The sequence below is a fragment of the Suncus etruscus genome, chromosome 14 (genome assembly GCF_024139225.1).
Source record: "Suncus etruscus isolate mSunEtr1 chromosome 14, mSunEtr1.pri.cur, whole genome shotgun sequence".
Taxonomy (NCBI): Eukaryota; Metazoa; Chordata; class Mammalia; order Eulipotyphla; family Soricidae; genus Suncus; species Suncus etruscus.
In genome coordinates this window covers 82432038-82458995 of record NC_064861.1, presented here as the reverse complement: position 1 = coordinate 82458995, position 26958 = coordinate 82432038, and the positions used below count along the sequence as shown (strand labels likewise).

Below are 26958 nucleotides of genomic sequence, written 5' to 3'. Positions count from 1 at the left end.
ATGACTGCTCCCAGACTCATTCCTCTGTGGAAGGATTTTAAATACCACTTAAATGATGCAATAGAAAGTCAGGTAATTTTTCTGTAGCATATAAGTAAGTCTTCAATCTTAATCCATGGTATGGGCACTTCAAAGGAGCCATAGATTTTTCATGAAAGTAGGAAGAAGGTGGAGTAGACCATAGAGATAGCTGTCAGTTTAGTAGGAAGTGAGCCATCAGATTTCAAGAGTATAGGGCTGCATTAGATTATTTTGGATACTAGAGATCTACAGGCAAAGAAGAAAGATGTATACTATCCCTAAGGAAACTATGTTTGGGAAGTGATGGAAGAGGGAAAAATAGGTAAACATAAAGATAACATCTAATTTCTTCAGTGTTTCTCATTTTCATACTTCCTGTAGGTAGCCAGGGTATATGGGGTAACCAAGTTTAATTCAATAATTAATTAATTCAGGGGCTGGCAAGGTGGCACTGGAGGTAAGGTGTCTGCCTTGCAAGCGCTAGCCAAAGAAGGACCTCGGTTCGATCCCCGGCGTCCCATATGGTCCCCCCAAGCCAGGGGCAATTTCTGAGCACTTAGCCAGGAGTAATCCCTGAGCATCAAACGGGTGTGGCCCCCCAAAAAAAAAAACAACAAAAAAATTCTTAGATTAATACTTCAGAATGACTGTCAAATCTATTTTAAGTAAAAGTTACATCTTTGAATTTTGCTTTAAAATATTATGTTCATATTATATGGGTACATATATGTTTGCTATTTTAAATTTGTGCTTTTATTTTAAGCTTGTCTCACATTTTCAACTGTTACTAGTTTTGTACATGTAGAATATTTGTTCTAATCTAGGGTGTTTGAAACTCTGGGGTAATGTAACAGCAGAATATCAGTTAGGGGGTCTTCCTGTATCTCCACCACAGATAGGTTGTTTCAGCTAAGCTTGGGATTTACACTTTGTTGTATGTTCAGAAGTTGATACATTGAGTGAGAACTTGATTGAAATAACAAAATAGTTTATATCTGTTTTTTTTTTTTTTTTTTTGAGTCACACCTAGCAGCACTCAGGGGTTACTTCTGGCTCTGCACTCAGAAATTGCTCCTGGCTTGGGGGACCATATGGGACGTCAGGGGATCAAACTGTGGTCCATCCTAGACTAATGGGCACAAGGCACAAACGCTTTACTACTTGTGCAACAACTCCGACTCCAAATATATCTTCTTCTTTTTTTTTTTTTTTTTTTGGTTTTTGGGCTACACCCGGCGGTGCTCAGGGGTTACTCCTGGCTGTCTGCTCAGAAATAGCTCCTGGCAGGCATGGGGGACCATATGGGACACCGGGATTCGAACCAACTACCTTTGGTCCTGGATTGGCTGCTTGCAAGGCAAACACCGCTGTGCTATCTCTCCGGGCCCCAAATAGATCTTCTGAATTTATTTATTTATTTTTTGGTTTTGGGCCACACCCGGTAACGCTCAGGGGTTACTCCTGGCTATGCGCTCAGAAGTCGCTCCTGGCTAGGGGGACCATATGAGACACAGGGGGATTGAACCGCGGTCCGTCCAAGGCTAGCGCTGGCAAGGCAGACATCTTACCTCTAGCGCCACCACGCTGGCCCCATCTTCTGAATTTAAATGGTTAATGCTTTCCAAATAAAAACTGTTTGGCTCCAAAAAAAAAAAACACACACACACACACAAAACAATGATAGTGGAAGGTAAACATGGTGGGACATTGTCAGAGAAACTAGCTCTCTAGGAAGAGGGATTTTTCTTCTTTCCTTCCTTCTTCCTCCCTCTTTCTTCTCCTTCCTTCCTTCCTTCCTTCCTTCCTTCCTTCCTTCCTTCCTTCCTTCCTTCCTTCCTTCCTTCCTTCCTTCCTTCCTTCCTTCTTTCTTTTCTTTTTTTTCTTTCTTTTTTTTTTTTTTTTGTGGTTTTTGGGTCACACCCGGCAATGCTCAGGGGTTATTCCTGGCTCCAGGCTCAGAAATTGCTCCTGGCAGGCATGGGGGACCATATGGGACGCCGGGATTCGAACCAATGACCTCCTGCATGAAAGGCAAACGTCTTACCTCCATGCTATCTCTCCGGCCCTCTTTCTTTCTTTCTTTCTTTCTTTCTTTCTTTCTTTCTTTCTTTCTTTCTTTCTTTCTTTCTTTCTTTCTTTCTTTCTTTCTTTCTTTCTTTCTTTCTTTCTTTCTTTCTTTCTTTCTTTCTTTCTTTCTTCCTTCCTTCCTTCCTTCCTTCCTTCCTTCCTTCCTTCCTTCCTTCCTTCCTTCTTTCTTTCTTTCTTTCTTTCGTCTTTCTTTTTTTTTTTTTTGGTTTTTAGGCCACACCCGTTTGACGCTCAGAGGTTACTCCTGGCTATGCGCTCAGAAATCACCCCTGGCTTGGGGGGACCATATGGGACACCGGGGGATCAAACCACGGTCCATCCGCTTGTAAGGCAGACACCTAACCTGTAGCGCCACCTTCCCGGCCCCTCTTTCTTTCTTTCTTTCTTTCTTTCTTTCTTTCTTTCTTTCTTTCTTTCTTTCTTTCTTTCTTTCTTTTCTTTCTTTCTTTCTTTCTTTCTTTCTTTCTTTCTTTCCTTTCCTTCCTTCCTTCCTTCCTTCCTTCCTTCCTTCCTTCCTTCTTCCTTCCTTCCTTCCTTCCTTCCTTCCTTCCTTCCTTCCTTCCTTTCTTTCTTTCTTTCTTTCTTCTCTCTCTTTCTTCCTTCTTTCCTTCCTTCCTTCCTTCTCTCTATTTCTTTCTTTCCTTTTCTTTCTTTTTTTTTTGGTCACACCTGGCAGCGCTCAGGGGTTACTCCCTGCTCTACACTCAGAAATCGCTCCTGGCAAGCTCAGGGGACCATATGGGATGCTGGGATTCAAACCACCATCCTTCTGCATGCAAGGCAAATACCCTACTTCCATGCTATTTCTCCAGCCCATCTTCCTTCCTTCCTTCCTTCCTTCCTTCCTTCCTTCCTTCCTTCCTTCCTTCCTTCCTTCCTTCCTTCCTTCCTCCCTACCTTCCTACCTTCCTTCCTTCCTTCCCTTTTTTTTCTTTTCTCTCTTTCTCTCTCTCTCTCTCTCTCTTTTTTTTTTTTTTTTTTGGTTTTTGGGTCACACCTGGTGACTCTCAGGGGTTACCCCGGCTATGTGCTCAGAAATCACTCCTGGCTTGGCGGACCAATGGGACACCGGTGATTGAACTGAGGTCCGTCCTGGATCAGCCACACACCCTACCACTGTGCTATTGCTCTGGACCTCGGATTTTTCTTTTTTTGATGTTTTATTTTGTTTTGGGGCCACACTTGGCTCTGTGTTCGGGAATCATTCCTGGTGGTACTCGGGACCATATGGAATGCTGGGGACTGAACCTGGGTTGGCTGCTATGCTATCATTGCAGCCCCTGATGTCTTTTTAAAATATAAAATAAATTATTTAATTGAATCACTGAGATACACAGTTACAAAGTTGTTCATGATTGAGTTTCATCATACAATGTCCAACACCCTTCACCAGTGCACATTTTCTGCCACCAATGCCCCCATTTCTAGCCCACCCTCCCCTGCCTGCTTCTATGGCAGAAATCTCCCCGCACTCCCAGAAAGAGAGATTCTTCTAAAAATATAAAGGTTGGCTCAGAGTAATAATACAGCAGATTGGGAGCTTGCCTTGCATGTGGCCAACTCAGGTTTGATCCCCAGCTTCTCATATGGTTCCTTGAACTTGCCAAGAGTGATTCCTGAGTGCAGATTCAGAAAGTAATTAACCCCTGAGTATTTCCAGGTGTAACCCAAAATAAAAAAACTAAAAACAGACAAGAAAGAAGAAGATATGAGAAAATACTTGCTATGGTTGGCTCTGTAGCAAAGTAACCCAGGTGCAGGTTTCCCAGGACATGGTTTAACACTACAGGATAATAAATGCACAGTATCTGTCTATTCAGTCATCCTTTGTGAAATATAAAGGTAATGTAGAGGGCTAAAAGCTTTATTCAATTCAGTTTCAAATCACTTATTTATTGATTTTCAGGCCACTCTTGGCAGTATGCACTCTTAGCTTTCTGCGTAGCTTCTGCAGATCCTTTAGTTCTAGTTTTTTTTTGTTTTGTTTTTTTTTTTTGTTTTGTTTTTGTTTTTTTTTTTTTTTGTTTTTGGGCCACATCCAGCGGTGCTCAGGAGTTACTCCTGGCTGTCTGCTCAGAAATAGCTCCTGGCAGGCACGGGGGACCATATGGGACACCGGGATTCGAACCAACCACCTTAGGTCCTGGATCGGCTGCTTGCAAGGCAAACACCGCTGCGCTATCTCTCCGGGCCCTAGTTCTAGTTTTAAGTTATAATAGTTTAAACTGACTATAGGTAAATTGAAAAATAAGATGAGTGAATAAAGTAGTATACTTGTCTCGATGATTTGCATTAGATATCCACATTTTAATATAAAGAGAAATATTGGAGGATAGGTAAAGCCAACTTCTTTTTGGGATGGGCATTGTTGTTTTTTTTTCCTGTGCTTATACTATAATATTTGTCCATAGAAGTCCTAATTAAGGGGTTTGGTTTGCTGTGCTGAGGATTTTTTTTACATGCTTATGAAGGATAAGGCATCCTGCCAATATAAATTGTATAGATGTAGGTATAACAGGAATAGTCTCTGTGGTTTAGGCATAACTTTGGGAATTATTTTAATTGTGATATGTGTGAGAATGCGACCTGACCTCTTATATTTATGCCATACTTCTTTCCAGGAAAAAATTGAAGATCAAAAGGATGATTTAATTATCCTCAGTGACCGTTCACAGATATTGTACAGAGATTCTCGCTATCCTCAAAATATGCCACTTATATGCCATTATGTCAGTGATGCCAATTTTTTTGTCTCCTTTTCTTGGATAACAGCAGGCACAAAAGAAATACAGGTAACATTGTGTGTGTCTTTCTTCTCCTTAATCTTCGCTCGTTCTTTGTTTGTTTGTTTGTTTGTTTTTGTTTTTTTGGACCACACGGGTGAAGCTCAGGGCTTAGCTACTCTTGGCTCTGTGCTCAGAAATCGCTCCTGGCTGGGGGGGACCATATGCTAGGGGATCGAATTGCGGTCTGTCCTAGGTCAGCCACGTGCAAGGCAAATACTCTACTGCTGTGCTATCGCTCTGGCCCTCAGCTCATTCTTTAGGGTATATGCCCACATAAGCTCTCACACCAAATTGGCAAAGAAAGATTTATCCTTGAAAAAAAAATCTGGATTCAGGATTTTCCTGCCATTGACCATTCTCCAAGGACACACTACATGTTGAATAGATTTTATGGTTCCCCTAAAGTAGGATACGGTTAAGGAAAGAGCTTTCCTTAACTTTCCTAGCTTTCTACTCCTTTATTTGCAACCATTTTAATCAGGGGAGCTTTAGTTCTAATCTTCCAATTTTTCTGCTTAGCATCAGAAAAGGGGAAAATGGCTCAATAGTCTACCCTTTACCCTTTATCTTTTCTGGCCTACTTTTGTTTGTTTTGGTTTTGGTTTTTGGGTCACACCCCATGGCACTCAGGGGTTACTCCTAGCTCTGTGCTCAAAAATCGCACTGGCAGGCATGGGGGACCATAAGGGATGCCAGGATTCAAACCACCATCTGTGCTATCTCTCTAGCCCTTTCTAGGCAACTTGTTTTGTTTTGTTTTGTTTGGGTCACACCCAGCAGTGCTCAGAAGTTACTCCTGGCTCTGTGTTCAGAAGTCACTTCTGGCAAGCTCAGGGGACCATATGGGATGCCGGAATTCAAACCACCATTGGTCGGCCGCTTGCAAGGCAAACGCCTTGCTGTGCTGTGCTATCTCTCCGGCCCCTCTAGGCTACTTTTATCTTTTTTTCTTTTAGGCTGTAGCATGGATGAAGAACAAAGACGAAGACATGGTTGAGAAAAGAACATTCTCTATGACGGAACGTTTGCCTCCAGTTCAATCCATGGTTCATACTGGTTCCTTTCATATTATTGTGGCCTACTGTGGTGACCTGAATCTTCGACTCTTTGGGGACCACTTTCGGGCATTCAAGCCCTTGGGTATAGTTCCATGTCGCTTCAATATCAGCTGCCTGTGCTATGACCCAGAAATGAAGATGCTTCTGACTGGTATCATGGGGGGAGTCGTCTCTTGGATCATAGAGCAGAGTGGCAGAGGCCTCCAATTAGCCTACACAATGTCCATGCCTGGTGATGAACTTGTCCAAGACATCATGTTAAATGGTCCAAATGGCACCCTCCTAGCTCTCTGTGAGTCGGTGGTGAGGGTTCTTGAGCGCCAGGACAAAGGAAAGCTGGCAGAAGTAAAGAAGTTCACATCCATCACCAGTGGCTCCTCTATTACTTGCTGTCATATCTGTTTTGGTCAGGGCTTCCTCTATGCTGGAAATAAGACTGGGGGAGTCCAAGTATGGAACCTTCGACGGGGCCAGTCTCTTCACAGTTTCATGGCCCATACTTTATCAGTGATATGTATCCGTAGTCAGCCAGAAGCCCACACCTTGTTAACAGGTGGCATGGAAGGTATAATCAAGGAGTGGAACCTGACTTCAGGGAACCTGTTGCGGCGGCTAGATCTTGGCGAGGAATTGTTCGCACTCCAGTTCATTGATGCAGTTACTTTCTTCTGCCAGACAGTCCATAGTTTCTCCTTGCGCCGTATGCCCTGCTTCTATAACCTCTTCAATGTCTGTGGTGCTCCACCCAGGCAACTGCAGCGTGTCCACTGCAGTGGTAATTGTTTCCGGATCCTATGCCTTACTGAGGATGGCTTGATGCACTTTATATCCCCACTCACAGGTGAACTTTTGATTGTCACCTGGCCCTTCCTATTATTGGACAGGGCTGTGGATTGGGCCTATAATCCAGAAATCCAGGAACTTTTTGTAGCAGCAGGTAATGCTGATATACTGGTATTTGACACCACTCGCAGTCCTTGCCCAGTTAAGTATATCCTATGTACCTCACCAGACTCTCGAGACAAGATACAGTGTCTGGCTTATGGGAATATCTGCCCAGGTTATGGTGTAGAAGGACTGATATTCTCTGGTCACCGGAGTGGTATGATCAAAGTACTCTCCCATCAAAACTTTGCCCGAATAGAGAAATTCATGCATTATGGGGCTGTATTGGCACTCTCTACCCTTCCTGGAGGGCAGTATAATGACAGAAAAAACTCTCTGCTCTGTTCCTATGGAACAGATGATTATATACACCTGTCAGAAGCTATGTTTGAGGCTAAAAGGGTAAGTCTGTATCCCCTCACTAGTATTCTCAGCAGCTGTCACCTAAGACACCTGATGCTCTTGCCCAAGTTTGTTGGTGCCATCACAAAGTCGAACTGCCTACGTATCTGGAAGTTTAGTGATTTTCTATCTTCTCAAACTCAAGAAGGTGCAAAATTCATAGAGACACTGCCTCTGCACCAGTGTAAAATCACATCTTTCGATGTCTGCTTGTCTTTGAAACTTCTTGTCACCCGTGGTAATGATGGCTCTGTCCGGGTATGGAACTTCCATGGTAAACTCATAACCTTGCTGGACTCATCATTGCACTTTGGCCCAGTCTGCTTTGCAAATGATCGAGGAGATCTGCTTGTGACTTTCAACCAGAGCCTTTATCTGGTGTCTTGTTTAAAACTGCTTCCTATAAGCCTTTTAATTAATCTTTCCTTTATGAGCATTATAGATGATGTGCCAGAACTTCCAAAACCTTTTACACCAAGTTTCTTCTTCTCTTTTGAGATCATGCTTGTGCCCAAGTATAACTACTGTGGATACGGGAAACAAGAGTTAGTGGGACTATATAGTCTTGTCAATAAGCGGGGAATTGCTTTTGACTATACTGTGCCTCATGTCATAGAAGAAGATGAGCAAGGAAGCACCGTTTTTGTGCCTAAAATCAGGTACGAATCCCAAAGTCAGATTTGGGATGCTGATAAGATGGACAAAGAAGAGCCTTATTATGAGGTTACTCCTCAACTAAAGCTAACTACCTGGGATGGACTCAACCCTTATCAGATATTGAGGTCCTACTTTGGTCAGGGACAGAAATGGCCTATTGCTCCTGATTGTTACATCCCCAACTCAGTGATTCGTGCCCGACTTTGGCCAGACGGAAGCCCTGTATTCCTGCAATGTACTCTTCACTCACCCGTACGGGTATTAGATTGGGACAAATCTGAACAATTCTTTTTCTGGCAGAGTGAGACAGGCATTAGGGAACACCATATAAAGTACAAGGAGGAAGATGACTTCCTAGATAGAAGACTCTCTAGTGATCACACCTACTCAATCCTTTTAAGTGTAGGAAATCGCAATTGGCTGGGAAGAAGGATGAGTGAAATGGCTCTTAATAGCCTGATTGATACAATCCTTACTATTACAGCTCACGCAACTCCATTAAAGTACCAAACCTGTGTCGGTGTGCTGGGGCAAATCTTTGCCACTTACCAGGTATCTCCAGCCATGCGCTCTGAAGTCGTCCGTCGACTACTGGATGATACCATCAATTCCAATTCATTGATCCGAGAGCTAGCCTGGGAAGGATTCAAACGTTTAGGAATAATTACTCATCTCTTTGCTGTGCCTCTGGCAAAAGGATTATTGGACAAGGAGCAGAACGTGAGGGAAAAGGCCCTCATCCTCATGCCTGATACTGGTATCAACTGTAAGACTTCACTCTTAAATTTGATCCAGCACCGAGACACATTCCGAGATATGCAGTAAGTTCTTTGTGCCTTCCTAAATTCTTTACTAGTTTCTGATTTTCTTCTACCCTTTCTCTAATATCCCAGACCCTTCCCTTGCTCTTGACCCCATTCATGAGTTCTTCTTTTTCTTTTTTTCTGATTCATAATCATTTTTTCATTTATAGGCTATCCTGACAATTCACTGACCTTAGTATTTATTCATTATAATAAACAGCATACCTTATTCAGTATCTTTCCTATTCCTATCTGTCCCTAACTTTTCTTTTCTTTTTTTTTTTTTTGGCTTTTGGGCCACACCCGGCGATGCTCAGGGGTTACTCCTGGCTGTCTGCTCAGAAATAGCTCCTGGCAGGCATGGGGGGACCATATGGGACACCGGGATTTGAACCAACCACCTTTGGTCCTGGATCAGCTGCTTGCAAGGCAAACACCGCTGTACTATCTCTCCGGGCCCCTGTCCCTAACTTTTTTTTTTTTTGGTTTTTGGGCCACACCCTGTGACGCTCAGGGGTTACTCCTGGCTATGCGCTCAGAAGTTGCTCCTGACTTCTTGGGGACCATATGGGACGCCGGGGGATCGAACCGCGGTCCGTCCTAGGCTAGCGCAGGCAAGGCAGGCACCTTACCTCCAGCGCCACCGCCTGGCCCCAGTCCCTAACTTTTCAAGTTCCTTTTTTTTTATTCTTCTATCTTTGTTTTGTTTGTTTGGGTCACACCCGGCAGCACTCAGGAGTTACTCCTGGCAGGCTCCGGGGACTATATAGGATGCCGGGATTCGAACCACCATCCTTCTGCATGTAAGGCAAATGCCCTACCTCTACGCTATCTCTCCAGCCCCTTTCTTTCCTATCTTTGTAGTCTCTATACAGATCATTCCACTTGGTTTCCTGGGTTTTTTCTTTCTCCTTTGTCATCCTTTCTGCTGTCTCTGTGGCTACTTTACTAAACAGCCTGTCTGTTCCAAAGTAGTTCTTTTCTTCTCAGTCCTCTTGTCCCTGATTTGACATTATTTTTCCTATTCTTTGACTTTCACAGGCAGGAAATGGTTGGAGAGGAATCTTTGGACCAGTTGCTAGGAATGCGACCCACGGATTTTCAAATCCTTCATACTCAAATAAAGCAGCGACTGAATGAAGACCTGACCTTGTGCCAAGGAGATTTGGCTTCTTTTTCTTTTGAGGTCTCAAAGCCTTATGAATTTGAACCAAGGAAATCTGAGATAGCTGAAGACTTGGAAGCATCCATCAAGAAAGGCCAAAGGATTCGAGCAGGAGTGAAAAGACCATGTATGTATGGGGTGATCTGACTCAGTTCTTAGGGCTGAAATGGATCAGAAGATAATCAGGCAAGAGTAGAAATGAACTTTTCATAGAAAGAATTCAGAAAGATATAACCAATCTCATGGGTGCCTCTTTTTTTTTTTGTTTTTGTTTTTGTTTTTGTTTTTGGGCCACACCTGTGATACTCTGGTTACTCCTGGCTCTACACTCAGAAATCTCTCCTGGAATGCTCAGAGAACCCTACGGATGCCAGGGATCAAACCCGGATCTGTCCTAGGTCAACTGCATACAAGGCACTGTGCTATCACTCCAGTCCCTTGTCTTGCCTCTTCGTAGTTGGGTGTGTGTATTTGAAGTAACTGGGAATGAAGCAAGGAGAATGTCTTTGGGGGTAATGTTGGGTACCTACCAGCTGTACTCAGGTATTACTCTTGGCTTTCTTACTCAGGGATCGCTCCAGATGGTGCTAGGAGAACCGTATGTGGTGCCCAGAGTCAAACAATAGTTGGCTGCATTCAACGCAAACATCTTAACACCTGTACTATTTTTCTGGCCAATAATGTATTTTTATTTTTTGAAAGGCTTTGCCCATCCCTTAAAGCATCCTGTTATATCTACTACTATATGAATATCTCTCTTATCTCATATCAGATATAGGAAAGTTTTTTTGTTTTTTTTTTTTGGTTTTTCAGGCCACACGCATTTGATGCACAGGGGTTACTCCTGACTAAGCACTCAGAAATCGCCCCTGGCTTGGGGGACCATATGGGATGCCAGGGGATCGAACTGAGGTCTTTTCTTTGGCTAGCGCTTGCAAGGCAGACACCTTACCTCTAGCACCACTTCGCTGCCCCGAAAGGTTTTTTTGTTTTCGTTTTTGTTTTTTTGGGCCACACCTGGCGGTGCTCAGGAGTTACTCCTAGCTGTCTGCTCAGAAATAGCTCCTGGCAGGCACAGGGGACTATATGGGACACCGGGATTCCAACCAACCACCTTTGGTCCTAGGTTTTTTTTTTTAATGTAAGCCATCTTTGCTTTCCTTATATTTATCTTCTTTGATTTTCACTGCAGCTCGAAAGTTGTTCCAAAGCAGCAAGAAGACAAAAGAGACTGTACCAGGTCCATTAGAGGGTGAAGTTGATCAGAGTGAACGAAGCCTATTAGAGGATAGAGTTGAAAAGAGTGAAGCTATACCAACTGAGGGAGAGGATACAACCATCCATTCAAGAAGGTCTTCAACTCAAAGTCTAAAGGATGATGAACCAGAGAAAGAAACTTCAAGGGATCATGTTGCAGTGGCATTGAAGATGTTGAGGAAACTACGTGAAAAAAAAAGCAAGAAAAAGAAAATTGTTAAGTCTGTAAAGAGACAAAAGAAGAAGACAGATGAGTCTCGTACTGTAATTACAGAACCACTGCCTCCTCTAAAGAAAGAAAGAATTTTGAAGAAAGAGAGTGGGCGAGGTGTTTCTGGATTTTCTGGCTACCAAACTGACAGCGTATCATGGCGGGATGATCTATGTCGTCTTATGACTTTCAGGTTATCTGGCTCTCAAACAGAAATTTCAGAAGCTTTAAATGCTGAACTGGTGAGGACAGCTCAAACAGTACTGTCTGATCGGAGCCCCAGCTGGGAGCTCTTTAAGAAGATCTGCCCTGTGTGGCAAAAAGAAACAGATAAAACTGACTGGGATAAAGGCTGGCCAGAGACGAAATCCTATTTTATTCATGAAGGAGAAATGAGAGAGGACATGACTATTGGAGACAGGGAAAAGATACCAATGGAACAAGATCTAAAGGAAGAAAGGGATGAGATGGAATTGAAGGAAACCCAGGTGATTCCCCAAGAAATGAAGGACAAAAAAACAGAAAAAACCAAGAGAGAAAAGATACTGGAAAAAGATAAGAAAATGTCTATGAGAGGTTCTATAATAAAGAAAAAAAAATCCCCAAAGGATGTAAAATTGGATAGTAAAGAGAAAATAATGACCACAGCAATGGAGGAGGATAAAAGTGTAAAGGAAAAAGTGCCTGGAATACAAGAAAGGTCAGTTAAAGATGGGAAGAGGATGTCTTGGGAAGAGAGGAATAAATGGCAACCGAGCATATCTTTTGTTGAGAGGCATCTTAAGGAAGAGCAGAAACCACATGAAGATAAAGAACAACTGCAAAGAGAAACACATATACCTTTGGTTGAGAGTGATCTTGAGGAAGAGCAAAAGTTACACAAAGAGAAGTTTTTCCCAGATAAAAAAAGGATGGATATGGATGAAAATAAACAAACATGGCATAAATGGGAAAAATTCTGGGAAGAGGAACTGCCAGAAAAACCCGGAGAGAAATTGCCCAAAGATGGGGAGAAAGTGACTTTAGAGAAAATAGAGGAGGAAGAAGTAACAATATTCTTAGAGGATGAAGAAGAGGAGGAGGAGGAGGAGAAGGAGGAAGAGGAAGAGGAGGAAAAAGAAGAAGTAGGAGAAGTAAAGGAAGAGGAAGAAGAAAAGGAAAAGGATAAACAGGACAAAGAAGATAAGGAAGAGGATGAGTATAAAGAGAGAGAAGAGGAAAAGGAAGAAGAGAAGGAAGTAGTAGAAAAACAAAAAGAATCAAAACAACAAAAACGAGTAAAGCCAAATATAGAGTTACTAAAACAGTTGCAAAAACGACGAGCAAAAATACAAGAACAAAAACGAAGACAACTAGAAAAATTAAAAACACCAGAGGAACTAAAACAAGTAGAACAAGAACAACATGAACTAGAACAGCAACAACGAGAACAACAAAAGCAACAAGAACAGCTAGAAGAATTAGAACAGCTAGAACTAGAAAGTCAAAAGCAACTAGAAGTGCTAAAACAGAAACTTGAACACAAACGAGAACAACAGCAACTAGAACAGCAGCTAAAACAACAAAAGCAACTAGAGCAACAGCAACTAGAACAACAGAAACAACTGGAACAGCAACTAGAAAAGCCAGACCAACAGAAACTAGAACAGCAGCTAGAACAACAAAAACACTTAGAACAGCAACTAGAAAAGCAGCAACTAGAACAACAAAAGCAACTAGAGCAACAGCAACTAGAACAGAAACAACTTGAACAGCAACTAGAAAAGCCAGAACAACAGAAACTACAACAGCAGCTAGAACAACAAAAATACTTAGAACAGCAGCTAGAAAAGCAGCAACTAGAACAACAAAAGCAAGTAGAACAGCAACCAAAACAACAAAAACAACCAGAACAGCAACTAGAACAACAGCAAGTAGAAAAGTCAGAACAGAAACAATTAGAACAGCAACAAGTACAACAAAAACAACCAGAACAACAAAAAATAGAAAAGTTAGAACAAAAATTAGAACAGCAGCTAGATCAACAAAAGCGACCAGAACTACAACAAATAGAAAAGTTAGAACAGAAACTATTAGAACAGCAACTAGAACAACAAAAACAACCAGAACAGCAGCTAGAACAGCAAAAACAACTAGAACAACAGAAACTAGAACAAAAACAACCAGATAAACAAAAACTACCTGAACAGCCACTAAAAGACCAAAAGCAACTAGAACAACAAAAATACCCAGAACAATTAGAACAGAAACAGAAACTAGTAGAACAAAAGCAACTAAAAGAACAAGTAGAAAAGTTAGAACAGAAACAACTAGAACAGCAAATAGAAAAACAAAAACAACCAGAAAAATTAGAACAAAAGCAACTAGAACAACCTCAAGTAGAAAAGTTAGAACAACAGAAACAACTGGAACAGCAAAAGCAACTAGAACAGCAACTAGAGCAACAAAAACAATTGGAACAATTAGAACTAGAACAACAGCAACTCTTAGAACAAAAGCAACTAGAACAACTGCAAATAGGAAAGTTTGAACAAAAGACACCACTAGAACAGCAAAAACTAGTACAACAGCAACTAGAACAAAAACAGCCAGAACAATTAGAACAGCAACTAAAACCACAGCAAATAGTATCACAAAAGCAATTAGAACAAGAAAAACAACCAGAACAGCAAGCAGAACAAAGGCAACTAGAACAGCAGCAACTAGAAAAGCTAGAACAACCAAAGCAACTAGAACAGCATCTAGTTCCACAAAAACAACAAGAAAAACAAAAACAACCAGAACAGCAAGAACAACAAAAACAACTAGAGCAACAGCAACTAGAAAATCTAGAACAACTAAAACAGAAATCAGGAAAACAAAAAATCATACAACAAAAACAACTAGGAAAACAGCGACTTGAACAACAAAAACAACTAGAGCTAAAGCCAATAAAGCAGTTAGAGCAACAACAACTAGAACAGCAGCAACTGGAACAGTTAGAAAAAGAACAACTAGAACAACAACTGGAACAATTAGAACAACAGAAATTAGAACAACAAAAACAACTAGAAGAACAGCAACTGGAACCATTAGAACAAAAACTACAAGAGCAGCAACTAAAACAAAAGCAACTAGAGCAAATAGAGCAAAAACAACTAGAACAACAACAACTGGAACAATTAGAACAACAAAAACAGCAACTAAAGCAAAAACTAGATCAGCTAGAACAGCAGCAACTGGAACAGTTAGAAAAACAAAAACTGCAAGAAAAGAAACTAGAACAAAGGCAACTAGAACAAAAACTACAAGAACAGGAACTAGAACAAAAACAACTAGAACAGTTAGAACAACCCAAACAACTAGGACAGCAACTGGAACAGTCAGAGCAACAAAAACTCCTAGAACAGCAACTAGAACGACAGCAACTAGAAAAGTCAGAACAACAAAAACAAGAACAGCTACTAGACCAGATAGAACAACAAAGACAAACAGAACAGCGACTTGAAGAGTTAGAACAACAAAAACGAGAAAAGAAACTAGAAACAAGGCAAGAAGAAATTCAACTAGAGCAAAAGGAACTAGAATGGATAGAACAACAAAGACAAATAGAACAGCGACTTGAAGAGTTAGAACAACAAAAAGGAGAAGAGAAACTAGAACCAAGGCAAGAAGAAAGGCAGCTAGAACAAAAAGAACTAGAATGGATAGAACAACAAAGACAAATAGAACAGCGACTTGAAGAGTTAGAACAACAGAAACGAGAAAAGAAACTAAAAACAAGGCAAGAAGAAATTCAACTAGAACAAAAGGAACTAGAATGGATAGAACAACAAAGACAAATAGAACAGCGATTTGAAGAGTTAGAACAACAAAAACGAGAAGAGAAACTAGAATCAAGGCAAGAAGAAAGGCAGCTAGAACAAAAAGAACTAGAATGGATAGAACAACAAAAACAAATAATACAGAAACTTGAAGAGTTAGAACAACAAAAACAGCAAGAAGAGAAACTAGAACCAAGGCAAGAAGAAAGGCAGCTAGAACAAAAGGAACTAGAATGGATAGAACAACAAAGACAAATAGAACAGAGACTTGAAGGGTTAGAGCAACAAAAACGAGAAGAGAAACTAGAACCAAGGCAAGAAGAAAGGCAGCTAGAACAAAAAGAATTAGAAAGGCTAGAACAACAGAAACAACTAGAGCAGCAGCAAATTGAAGAGTTAAAACAACAAAAACGAGAACAGAAACTAGAAAAAAGGCAAGGAGAAAAGCAACTAGGTCAAAAGGAACTAGAACAGCTACAACAACAAAGGCAACTGGAACAAAAGCACCTTGAAGAGTTAGAACAACTAAAACTACAAAAAGAGCAAGTAGAACAAACGCAACTAGAAAAGCTAGTACAACAAAAACGAGAACAACAGTATCTGGAACAGTTGGAACAACAAAAGCTACAAATAAAGAAACTAGAACAGCTAAAACAACAAAAACAACTAGAACTACAGCAACTGGAACAATTAGAACAAAAACAACAGGAACAGAAACTAGAACAAAAACAACTAGAACAGCTAAAACAAAAACAACTAAAAGAACAGCAACTAGAACACTTAGAACAAATATTACGAGAACAGCAACTAGAACTAAGCCAACTAGAAAAGCTAGAACTAAAACAACTGGAACAGTTAGAACAACAAAAGTTACAAGAACAGCTAGAACACAAACAACTAGAGCAGCAGCAACTGGGAGAGCTAGAACAACAAAAATTACAAGAACAGCAACTAGAACAGCTAGAACAAAAACTACAAGAACAAAAGCAACTGGAACAGTTAAAACAACAAAAACTACAAGAACAGCAACTAGAACAACAAAAACAACTAGAGGAACAGCAACTGGTACATTTAGAACAACAAAAACTAGAACAAAGGCATCTAGAACAGCTAGAACAACGAAAACAACTAGAACAACAGCTGGAGCAACAAAAACAGCTGGAACAGATGCAACTGGAACAACAAAAACAACTAGAGGAACAGCAACTGGAACAGTTAGAACAACAAAAACTAGAACAAAGGCGTCTAGAACAACAAAAACAACTAGAGCAACAAAAACATCTGGAACAGATGCAACTAGAACAACAAGAACAACTAGAGGGACAACAACTGGAGCAGTTAGAACAACAAAAACTAGAACGAAGGCATCTAGAACTGCTAGAACAGCAAAAACAACTAGAAGAAGAACAGCTGGAGCAACAAACACAGCTGGAACAGTTGCAACTGGAAAAACTAAAACAACTAGAGGAACAGCAACAGGAACAGTTAGAACAACTACAACTAGAAGGAAGGCATCTAGAACAACTAGAACAACAAAAACTAGAACAAAAACAGCTAGAGCAACAAAAACAGCTGGAACAGATGCAACTGGAACAACTAAAACGACTAGAGGGACAGCAACTGGAACAACTAGAACAACAAAAACTAGAACAAAGGCATCTAGAACAGCTAGAACAACAACAGCTGGAGCAACAAAAACAGCTGGAACAGATGCAACTGGAACAACAAAAACAACTAGAGGAACAACAACTGGAGCAGTTAGAACAACAGAAACTAGAACAAAGGCATCTAGAACAGCTGAAACAACAAAAACAACTAGAACAACAACTACTGGAGCAACAAAAACAGCTGGAACAGATGCAACTAGAACAACTAGAGGAACAGCAATTGGAACAGTTAGAACAACAAAAACTAGAACGAAGGCATCTAGAACTGCTGGAACAACAAAAACAACTAGAACAACAGCTGGAGCAACAAAAACAGCTGAAACAGATGCAACTGGAACAACTAAAACAACTAAAGGAACAGCAAGTGGGACAGTTAGAACAACCACAACTAGAACAAAAGCATCTAGAACAGCTGGAACAACAAAAACAACTAGAACAACAGCTGGAGCAACAAAAACAGCTGGAACAGATGCAACTGGAACAACAAAAACAACTAGAACAGCAACTGGAACAGTTAGAACAAGAACTAGAACGAAGGCATCTAGAACATCTAGGACAACAAAAACAATTAGAACAACAAAAACTGCTGGTACAGATGCAACTGGAACAACTAAAACAGCTAGAGGAACAGCAACTGGAACAGTTAGAACAAAGGCGTCTAGAACAGCTGGAACAACAAAAGCAACTAGAACAACAAGAGCTAGATCAACGAAAACAGCTGGAACAGATGCAACTGGAACAACTAAAACAACTAGAGGAACAGAAACTGGAACAGTTGGAACAACAAAAACTAGAACAAAGGCATCTAGAACAGCTGGAACAACAAAAACAACTAGAACAACAACAGCTGGAGAAACAAAAACAGCTGGAACAGATGCAACTGGAACAACAAAAACAACTAGATCAAGAACAACTGGAACAAAAAGAAATACAACAAAAGCAGTTGAAAGAACGAGAACATCTAGAACAAAAACAAGAGCAATTAGAACAACAACATCAACAAGAACAAGAGAGAGAGCAAATAGAAGAAAAACAGCTAGAACAAAAACTAGAACAGGCACAAAAACAAGAACAAAGACAACTAGAAAAACTAAAACTAAAACATCTCAAAGAACGAAAACAATTAGAGCAAAAGCATTTAGAGAAACAAAAACAACTAGAACAGAAACATCTAGAACAACAAAAGCAACTAGAACAACAAAAACAACTAGAACAAAAACAAATAGAACAAGAACAAAAACAACTAAAACAAGAACAAAAACAACTAGAACAAAAACAACTAGAAAAACAAAAACAACTAGAGAAAAAACATCTAGAAAAACAAAAACAACTAGAAGAAAATCAATTTCAAGAACAAAAACAATTACAACTAAACAAAACACTAGAACAAGAACAAAAGCAACTAGAACAAGAGCAGCTAGACCAAAAGCAACTAGAAGAACAAAAGCAACTAGAACAAAAACAATTAAATGAACAAAAACATCTACAACAAAAGCAACTGGAACAATTCAGACAACTAGAACAAAAACAACTACAACAACAAAATCAACTAGAACAAAAATCACTAGAACAAGAAGAAAAACAACTAGAAGAACAAAAATATCTAGATCAAAGGCAATTTGTAGAACAAGGACAATTAGAGCAAAAGAAACTGGAAGAGAAAAGACAACTAATACAGGAACAACTAGAAGAACAAAAAGAACTAGAAGAAAGAATACTAGAACAAAAACAACAGGATGAACGAAAACAGCTAGAACAAAAGCAACTTGAAGAACAAAAAGAACTAAAAAAACAAAAACCACTAGAACAAGAACAACAAAAGCAACTAGAACACAAACATCTGGAAGAACGAAGACAACTAGGACAACAGCAACTAGAAGAACAAAAACTACTAGAAAAAATGCTAAAAAACCAGAAGCAACTAGAAGAACAAAAACAACTAGCAGAAGAACAGAAGCAACTGGAACAACAAAAACAATTAGAACAGAAACAACTAGAAAAACGTAAAGAGCTAGAACAAAAACAACTAGAACTACACAAGAAAATAAAGCAAAAACTCTTAGAGCAACAAAAAGAACCGGAACAAAAACAAATAGAACAAAGTCAACTAGAAAGAAGACAAGTAGAGGAGCAAAACAAACTAGAAAAACAATTAGAACAGGAAAAACTAGAAGAACAAAAGCAAATAGAAAAACAAGAACAGCAACTACTTGAACAAAAAGAGCCAGAAAAACAAAAACTCCTAGAAGAAAAACAACTAGAAGAAAAACTATTAGAACAACAAAAACAGCTAGAAAAACAAAAACACCTAGAAGAAAAACAATTAGAACCAAAACAGCTAGGAAAACAAAAACACCTAGAGGAAAAACCATTAGAACAACAAAAACAGCTTGAGAAACAAAAACTAGAACTAAAACATCTAGAAGAAAAACTAGAACAAAAACAGCTAGAAAAACAAAAACACTTAGAAGAAAAACAACTCGAACAACAAATCTATCTAGAAAAACTGTCTCAACCAAAACATTTAGAACAAAAACAACTAGAAGAAAAAATACATGAACTAGGGAAAAAACTAGAACAGAAACAAGTAGAACAAAAACAACTAGAACAAAAGCAGTTAAAACAAAGACAATTGGAACAAAAACAACTGGAAGAAAGAAAACAACTGGAAGATCAACTGAAACAACTAGAACAGCAAAAACAACAGGAAAAAATACAAGGACAAGAAGAAATACAACAGGAAGATATACAAGAGTACAAAGAAATACAAACACAAGAAGAACAAGAACTTGAACAAGAGCAAGAACAGGTAGCAAAACAAGAGGAAGAAGAAGGTATAGAAGAACAATTACAAAAAGAAAAACAAAGACAAGAAGAGGACGTGAAGAAAGAGATATGGGTTAAGAAAGATCATGAACAGATTCAGGAGGAAAGGAAAAAAGCCAAATCTCTAAGAAAACATGCCCAAGAAAAGAGGAAACTTGCACAAGAGGAGGAGAAGTTAGCAAAAGAAGAAAGAAAACTTGCTGAAGAAGAGAGAAAATTGGCTGAAGAAGAGTGGAAATTGGCTCAAAGAGACAGGACAGTCACTCAGTCAGAGACCATGCTTTTTCAAGAGGAGGAAAAGCTTGCCTATGAAGAAGAAATTTTAAGTCAGAAAGCAGAGAATTTGGCCCAGAAAAGGCAGGAATTGGCTAAAAAACTGGAGGCATTGGCTGAAGAAAAAGAAAAGATAGGATATAAGGAAGAAAAATTGGCTCAAGTGCAACTTTTATTGGTTGATAAAGTGGAAAAACTGACCCAGAGGGACCACGAGCTGAATGATAAAGAACGGGAACTAAGAGGTGAGTTGGATGAACTAGTATGGGAAGAAGAGGAACTTGTGTGTAAGGTAGAGAAACTGAACCAGAAAATATATGAACTTAATGTGGAAGAAGAGGAATTGGCTCAAAAAGAGAAGACACTGATCTTGCAAAAGGAGAAATTGGTTGGAGAAGAAAAAAAGCTAGCCTTGGAAGAACTGCTGATCCAGGAAGAGCTTGCCAACAGAATGGAAAGGCTACCTGAGGAACAGGAAACAATGGCCAAGAAAAGGGAGATATTGATGGATAAAAAGCAAGACCTGGACAAGGAAATGAAACAACTGGACCAAAACAAGGAGACAATCATACAGCAAAAAGATATTCTGTCTCAAAAAAAGAACACTGTAGTTTTTGAAAAAGAGAAAGCGGTTCAGGAGAGGGAGAAATTGACTAAAAAGGAAAAGTATTTAGATCAGTATAAATTAAACTTCAGCCACCAAAGAAATATATTAGACCAAGTAAGAGAGAAAATTGATATGTGGAAGGAAAAAATGATTGAACTACAAAATAAGTTGATGGAGGATGAGGAGACACTTATACAGAAGGCAGTAAAACTGGCTATTCGTGAGAATAAACTATATGAACGTGAGCAGACACTAGCTACAAAACTGCAGAAAATTGCACAGGACAAAATTAAATTAGCTGCAGAGAAAACAGTAAGATTTCAAGGATGGAAATTGATCAAAGAAAGGTGGAATCTGGCCAAAGAAGAAAATATACTGGCCACGGAGATTAAGAAACTGGCCTTGGAGAAGGAAAAACTGGCTTACAACAAACAAGTTTTATCCCAGAGAGAGCCTGAAACAACCTTAATACACAGAAAATCAATTGAGACTGAATTAGAACTAGCCAAGAGGAAACTGTCGCTAGAGGAGAAGATACTATTATTTGAAGACAGGATGCTGGCCAAAGAGAAAAAGGACATAGTCAAGGAAGAAATGAAATGTACTAGGGGAACTAGAATTCATGTTCAGGAAAAAAGGAAATTAGAGAAATTAATGATAACATTTGATAAAGGTCAGGGTATTTTCCAGGAACCAGAAGTGAGCCACAAAACTTTAAAAGCACTTCAAAATCTCGTCAAACAAGAAACGAAAATAACCAAGGAGAAAACTGAGTTAACAAAGAGGGTGAGAACACTCTTACTCAAGGAAAGTAAACTGGACCAAAAACAAAATATACTTGATGATAAAGATTGGGATTCAGATGAGCAATTAGAAATAACCAAAGGTGAAAAAAATCTGGCAAAAAAGCAGAGAAAACTGGTTGAGGAAATGATAAAAATAATAAAGTCAGAGGAAAGATTACGTGAAGAAGAAAGCAAATTAGCCAAAAAGAGAAGATCTATCCTTGAGGAAGAGGAATTGAAGGAAGAGGAAGAGGAGGAGGAAGAAGAAGAAGAAGAAGAAGAAGAAGAAGAAGAAGAAGAAGAAGAAGAAGAAGAAGAAGAGGGGAAAGAAGAAGAAGAGTGGAAAGAAGAAATTCCATTTCTTAAACAAAAATTGAGAAAAAGCAAAAAGCTAAAGGGAGTTGATTTGTCACAGACAGACTTTCCCAGTCAAGTGGGTGAAGTGGAAAAAGAAGAGACATTTTCTAAAGAAATGGTAAGTCTGTTAGATAAAATGGGTCAAGAAAGTAGGTCTGTGGTGGAGAAAGAAGTGGGAGAGATAAAAAAAAGTAAGATAATGGAGGAGGAAGATGATAAGAAAAAGAAAAGAAAGAAAAAAAGGGAAGACAAAAGACTGGAGAAGGAAGAAGTAATGGAGATGAGAAAGAAAGCAGAGGTAGAAGAGGAGGAAGCAAAGAAAGAGAAAAAGAAGGGAAAGGTAGAGGAAGGGGAAGAGAAGGGAGAGAGAAAGGAAAAGAGAGAAAAAAGAGGGAGAGAGAAGGAAGATGGAATGGTTAAGAAAAAGGAGACAAAAATGGTAGAAGAGGAGGAGGAGGGAGAGGAAGAGGGGGAGGAAAGAATGACAGTTGAGGAGGAAGAGGAAGAAGAGGAGGAAGAAGAGGATAAAGCAAAGGAAGAGAGAAAAAAGAGAAAGGTATATGAGGGTGAAGAGAAAGAGAGAAAGGGAAAAAGAGAGAAAAGAGGGAGAAAAAAGGAAGAGGGAAAGGAAAGAAAAAGAGTTGAAGAAGAGGAGGAAGAAGAGGAAGAGGAGGAAGAGGAAGCAAAGGAAGAAATAAAGAGAAAAGCAGAGAAAGGAGAAGAGACAAAAGAGAGAAAAGGAAAAAGAGAGAAAGAAGGAAGAGAGATGGAAGAGGGAATAGTTAAAAAGAAGACAAAAAAGTTAAAGGAGAGAGAAAAGGAAGACAAGGAAAGAAAGACAACTGAGGAAGAGGAGGAAGAAGAGGTGGAAGCAAAGGAAGAGAGAAAGATGGAGGAAGGGAAAGAGAAGAAAGAGAGAAAGGGAAAGAGAGAGAAAGGAGGAAGTGAGGAAGAAGAGGAAAAGGAAAAAAAGACAGATGAGGAAGAGGAGAACGAAGAGGAAGCAAAGGTGGAGAAAAAGAAGAGGAAGGTAGAGGAGGGGAAAGAGAAGGAAGAGAGAAAGGGAAAGAGAGAGAAAAGAGGGAGAGAGAAGGAAGAAAGAATGGTTAAGGAAAAAATGACAAAAAAGGTGGAAGAGGAGGAGAGAGAGAAGGAAAAAGGAAAGGAAAGAAAGAAAGTTGAGGAAGAGGCTGAGGAAGAGGAGGAAGAAGAGGTGGAGGAAGAGGAAGCAAAGGAAGAGAGAAAGAAGAGAGAGTTAGAAGGGGAAGAGAAGGAAGAGAGAAAGGGAAAGAGAGAGAAAAGAGGGAGGAGAGAGAAGGAAGAGGGAATGGTTAAGAAAAAAATGACAAAAAAGGTGGAAGAGGAGGAGGGAGAGAAGGAAGAAGGAAAGAAAAGAAAGACAGTTGAGGAAGAGGAAGAGGCTGAGGAAGAAGAGGAGGAAGAGGAAGCAAAGGAAGAGAGAAAGAAGAGAGAGTTAGAGGAAGGGAAAGAAAAGGAAGAGAGAAAGGGAAAGAGAGAGAAAAGAGGGAGAGAGAAGGAAGAGGGAATGGTTAAGAAAAAGAAGACAAAAAAGGTGGAGGAGGGGGTAGAGAAGGAAGAGGAAAAGGGAAGAAAGATGGTTGAGGAGGAAGAGGCTGAGGAAGAAGAGGAGGAGGAAGAGGAGGAAGCAAAGGAAGAGAGAAAGAAGATAAAGGTAGAGGAAGGGAAAGGGAAGGAAGAGAGAAAGCGGAGAGGGAGAGAGAAGGAAGAAGGAATAGTTAAGAAAAAGAAGACAAAAAAGGTGGAGGAGGGAGGAGAGAAGGAAGAGGAAAAGGAAAGAAAGGCAGTTGAGGAGGAAGAGGCTGAGGAAGAGGAGGAGGAAGAGGAGGAGGAAGAAGAGGAAGCAAAGGAAGAGAGAAAGAGGATTAAGGTAGAGGAAGGGAAAGAGAAGGAAGAAAGAAAGGGAAAGAGAGAGCAAAGAGGGAGAGAGAAGGAAGAGGGAATGGCTAAGAAAAAGAAGACAAAAAAGGTGGAGGAAGGGAGAGAGAAGGAAGAGGGAAAGGATAGAAAGGCAGTTGAGGAAGAGGCTGAGGAAGAGGAGGAAGAAGAGGAAGCAAAGGAAGAGAGAAAGATGTTTAAGGTAGAGGAAGGGAAAGAAAAGGAAGAAAGAAAGGGAAAGACAGAGAAAAGAGGGAGAGAGAAGGAAGAGGGAATAGCTAAGAAAAAGAAGACAAAAAAGGTGGAGGAGGGGAGAGAGAAGGAAGAGGGAAAGGAAAGAAAGGCAGTTGAAGAGGCTGAGGAAGAGGAGGAGGAAGAAGAAGAGGAAGCAAAGGAAGAGAGAAAGAGGATTAAGGTAGAGGAAGGGAAAGAGAAGGAAGAAAGAAAAGGAAAGAGAGAGCAAAGAGGGAGAGAGAAGGAAGAGAGAATTGCTAAGAAAAAGAAGACAAAAAAGGAGGAGGGGGTAGAGAAGGAAGAGGAAAAGGAAAGAAAGGCAGTTGAGGAGGAAGAGGCTGAGGAAGAGGAGGAGGAAGAAGAGGAAGCAAAGGAAGAGAGAAAGAGGATTAAGGTAGAGGAAGGGAAAGAGAAGGAAGAAAGAAAGGGAAAGAGAGAGCAAAGAGGGAGAGAGAAGGAAGAGGAAATGGCTAAGAAAAAGAAGACAAAAAAGGTGGAGGAAGGGAGAGAGAAGGAAGAGGGAAAGGAAAGAAAGGCAGTTGAGGAGGAAGAGGGTGAGGAAGAAGAGGAAAGCCTAAGTGAGAAAGAGGAGGGAATTTCACTGGAAGAAGCAGTGGTAGACAAGGCAGAAACAATGTTGGTAAAAGCAAAACGATTTAAATTGCAAAAAAGAAAGGACTTAAGAGGAAGAGGAAGAGTTCCTTCAATGGAACAAATAACCCCAAGGATCAAAGATATAAAACTGGGTATTCTGCAAAGTAAAACCGAGAAACCAATTTCAGTATCTTTGGGAAGAGCAGAGAAGTCAGAGTTAGAATCCTTAAAAGAAATAATCCAGAAAGATATAGCCAAAGGGTACTTACCCAGGATACTTCAATGGACAAAGTCTATGGAAAAACAAGATCTGTTCGATGAATATAAGCCCATACTTCTACCAGATTTAGATAGAATTTTGGAGTCCCAAGAATTGGATGTAACGACGCCATTTATAACCCATATATTAATGAAAACCATGAAAGCTCAGAAACTTAAAGGCAAACCTCTAGGGAACAAGTGGCAGTGGATTTTGCAGCGTCGTCCATCTCTTAGAGAACAGTTACCTAAGGGTAAGAGACACGTGCCCCAAATCCTGCCTGAGGAAATATTTACAGAGGAGGTCACCCTGTCAGATGAAAAGTGGATGCACCATATTCTGGAACAGATGAAAACAGGAGAACAACTTTCCAGGGATAATTTCCACAGACTGTGCCAACTTCTCAAAAACTTCATCTCAAAGGGAAATTTAGAAGAGATGCATATGTCTCTACTTGAAGCTATTGTGCACTATCACAGACAGGTCCTGGAACCACATGACACAGGCATAAAGCCCAGGTCAGAACTTAAGACAGGTCTGAAATACCTGAGAGTGCTCCCTCCTATAAAAGGAAAGGAAAAGGAAAGTTGGCCAGAGCCTTCAGCTGTTCCCACGTTAAAGCCCTCCTTAGGTCCCAAAAGGAATCTGAACACAAAGGATAAAAATTGGCAGATTTTAGAAGAGCCTTACAGGAGCACACGGGCAGAGCAGGTATCCAATACTCTCAGGGAGATGGAGATGAAATATTTTTATCCTTCTACAAGCAAGGTTATGACAGATGTCCACGCCTCTGTGACCCAGCAAACTTTAGCACTAACGTTTCAAAAGGATTTCTGGACTTCTAAAGCCGGGAAAGAATTTACCAAACTACCTAAACTGGAGAAGAAAGCACAGCCCATCTCTGAAAAAAAAGAAGAGATGCCACCATGGGAGACATTTGTTGCACTGTATTATGTTTTGCGGAAGTTGCAGGCACGATATGCAAAAGACAGAGCTGCTTGGATGGAACAGTTCTACCATATCATGGACCTGTACCAAATTAAGTCCCCACAAATCCAGCGGCTGCTACAGGAGTTGCTACTGACGGAAGAGCCTCAATCCCATGAGATTATCAACAGAGAGGCCCTGAAGGCCATGGATTTAGTTCCCGGGGAGCGTCTGTTCTACCAATTGTCTGTTGATAGCTATCCTGCCTCTTATGGTCCTCTGAAGTTTCAGGAGGTGGTCTCACTCCCGGAGCAGAATAATGTACATTCCATCCTCCCCATGGGCATTGCCCACTATGGGATATTAGAACTTGCCTGGAAGAGCCTGCCCCAAGCTGATAGTCACCTCACCAAAAAAATGCCCCACATTGGTGCTAATACTCTTTAATTCACATTCTTTGTGTTCTCACCTGGAGAAATGCCTGGACACCAGAAATCTAGATCTTTATCTTAAAATCCACAGTGAGGTAAGACCAAGTCAAAATGATTTCCACATCTATTCCAGAAACCAGCTTCTATCAGAGGAATAAAGAGAAAGTTTTCAGAAGAAGCGTGATCTGTCTTTTTTCCTCTATGTTGGTTCTTCAGAAAAGAGAGCAGGATAGGATCCAGAACTATAGCACAGCAGGTAGGTTGTTTGCCTTGCATGCAACCAACCTAGGTTCAATCCCCGGCATCCCATATGGTCCCACAAGCTTGCCAAGAGCAATTTCTGAGTACAGAACCAAGAATAATCCTGAGCGCCATCCGGTGTGCCCCCACAAAGATAGCAGGAGATACCAGATACATATGCCCCCCCCATGGGAAAATTTAGCAACTAGTGGTGCTCAGTCCCTGGAGATCTTGAGACAAAATAATCTGCCTTTTTCCACTTCCTTCTCTAAAGACTATGGGAAGGAAAGTACCTGATTAAAAAATGTATTTTCACATTAAGTTTTGCTTTTTTTTTTTTGGGGGGGGGGGAAATCACCTGGTGATGCTTCCAGCTTACTCCTGGCTTTGCACTTAGGGATCACTCCTGGCAGGGCTTGAGGACCATATGCAGTGCCAGGGATCAAACCTGGGTCGACCACATGCAAAACAAGTGCCCTGTTTTTATATTTTAAATACTAGCACTTTAGCCCTCTTTTTTTTTTTTTTTTGGTTTTGTTTTGTTTTTGTTTTTGTTTCTGGGCCACACTTGGCGGTGCTCAGGGGTTACTCCTGGCTGTCTGCTCAGAAATAGCTCCTGGCAGGCACAGGGGACCATATGGGACACCGGGATTCGAACCAACCACCTTTGGTCCTGGATCGGCTGCTTGCAAGGCTAACGCCGCT

General features: G+C 40.5%; 1 protein-coding gene across 2 annotated transcripts; it reads left to right on the top strand.

Moving 5' to 3' along the window:
• Positions 1-26029, top strand: WDR87 (WD repeat domain 87). Of its 2 annotated transcripts, none has more exons than XM_049786557.1 (9): positions 1-72; positions 4731-4782; positions 5850-8718; positions 9742-9992; positions 11058-12457; positions 19709-21516; positions 21598-21791; positions 23457-23533; positions 24155-26029. In XM_049786557.1, exons 1-9 carry the CDS (start codon positions 1-3, stop codon positions 26027-26029), a joined length of 8598 nt encoding a protein of 2865 aa, XP_049642514.1. The 2 variants fall into 2 exon arrangements, with proteins under 2 accessions (XP_049642514.1, XP_049642513.1); XM_049786556.1 differs by having other exon boundaries at positions 4731-4901; positions 5852-8718.
• The last annotated feature ends 929 nt before the right edge of the window (positions 26030-26958 follow it).

Coding starts and splice junctions, on each gene's coding strand:
- WDR87 (XM_049786556.1), top strand. CDS start 1: ATGACTGCTCCCAGACTCATTCCTCTGTGGAAGGATTTTAAATACCAC. Junction 9,993..11,057: donor AGCAGGAGTGAAAAGACCAT/GTATGTATGGGG, acceptor TTTTCACTGCAG/CTCGAAAGTTGTTCCAAAGC. Junction 12,458..19,708: donor AAGAGGAGGAAAAAGAAGAA/GTAGGAGAAGTA, acceptor ATATGGGTTAAG/AAAGATCATGAACAGATTCA.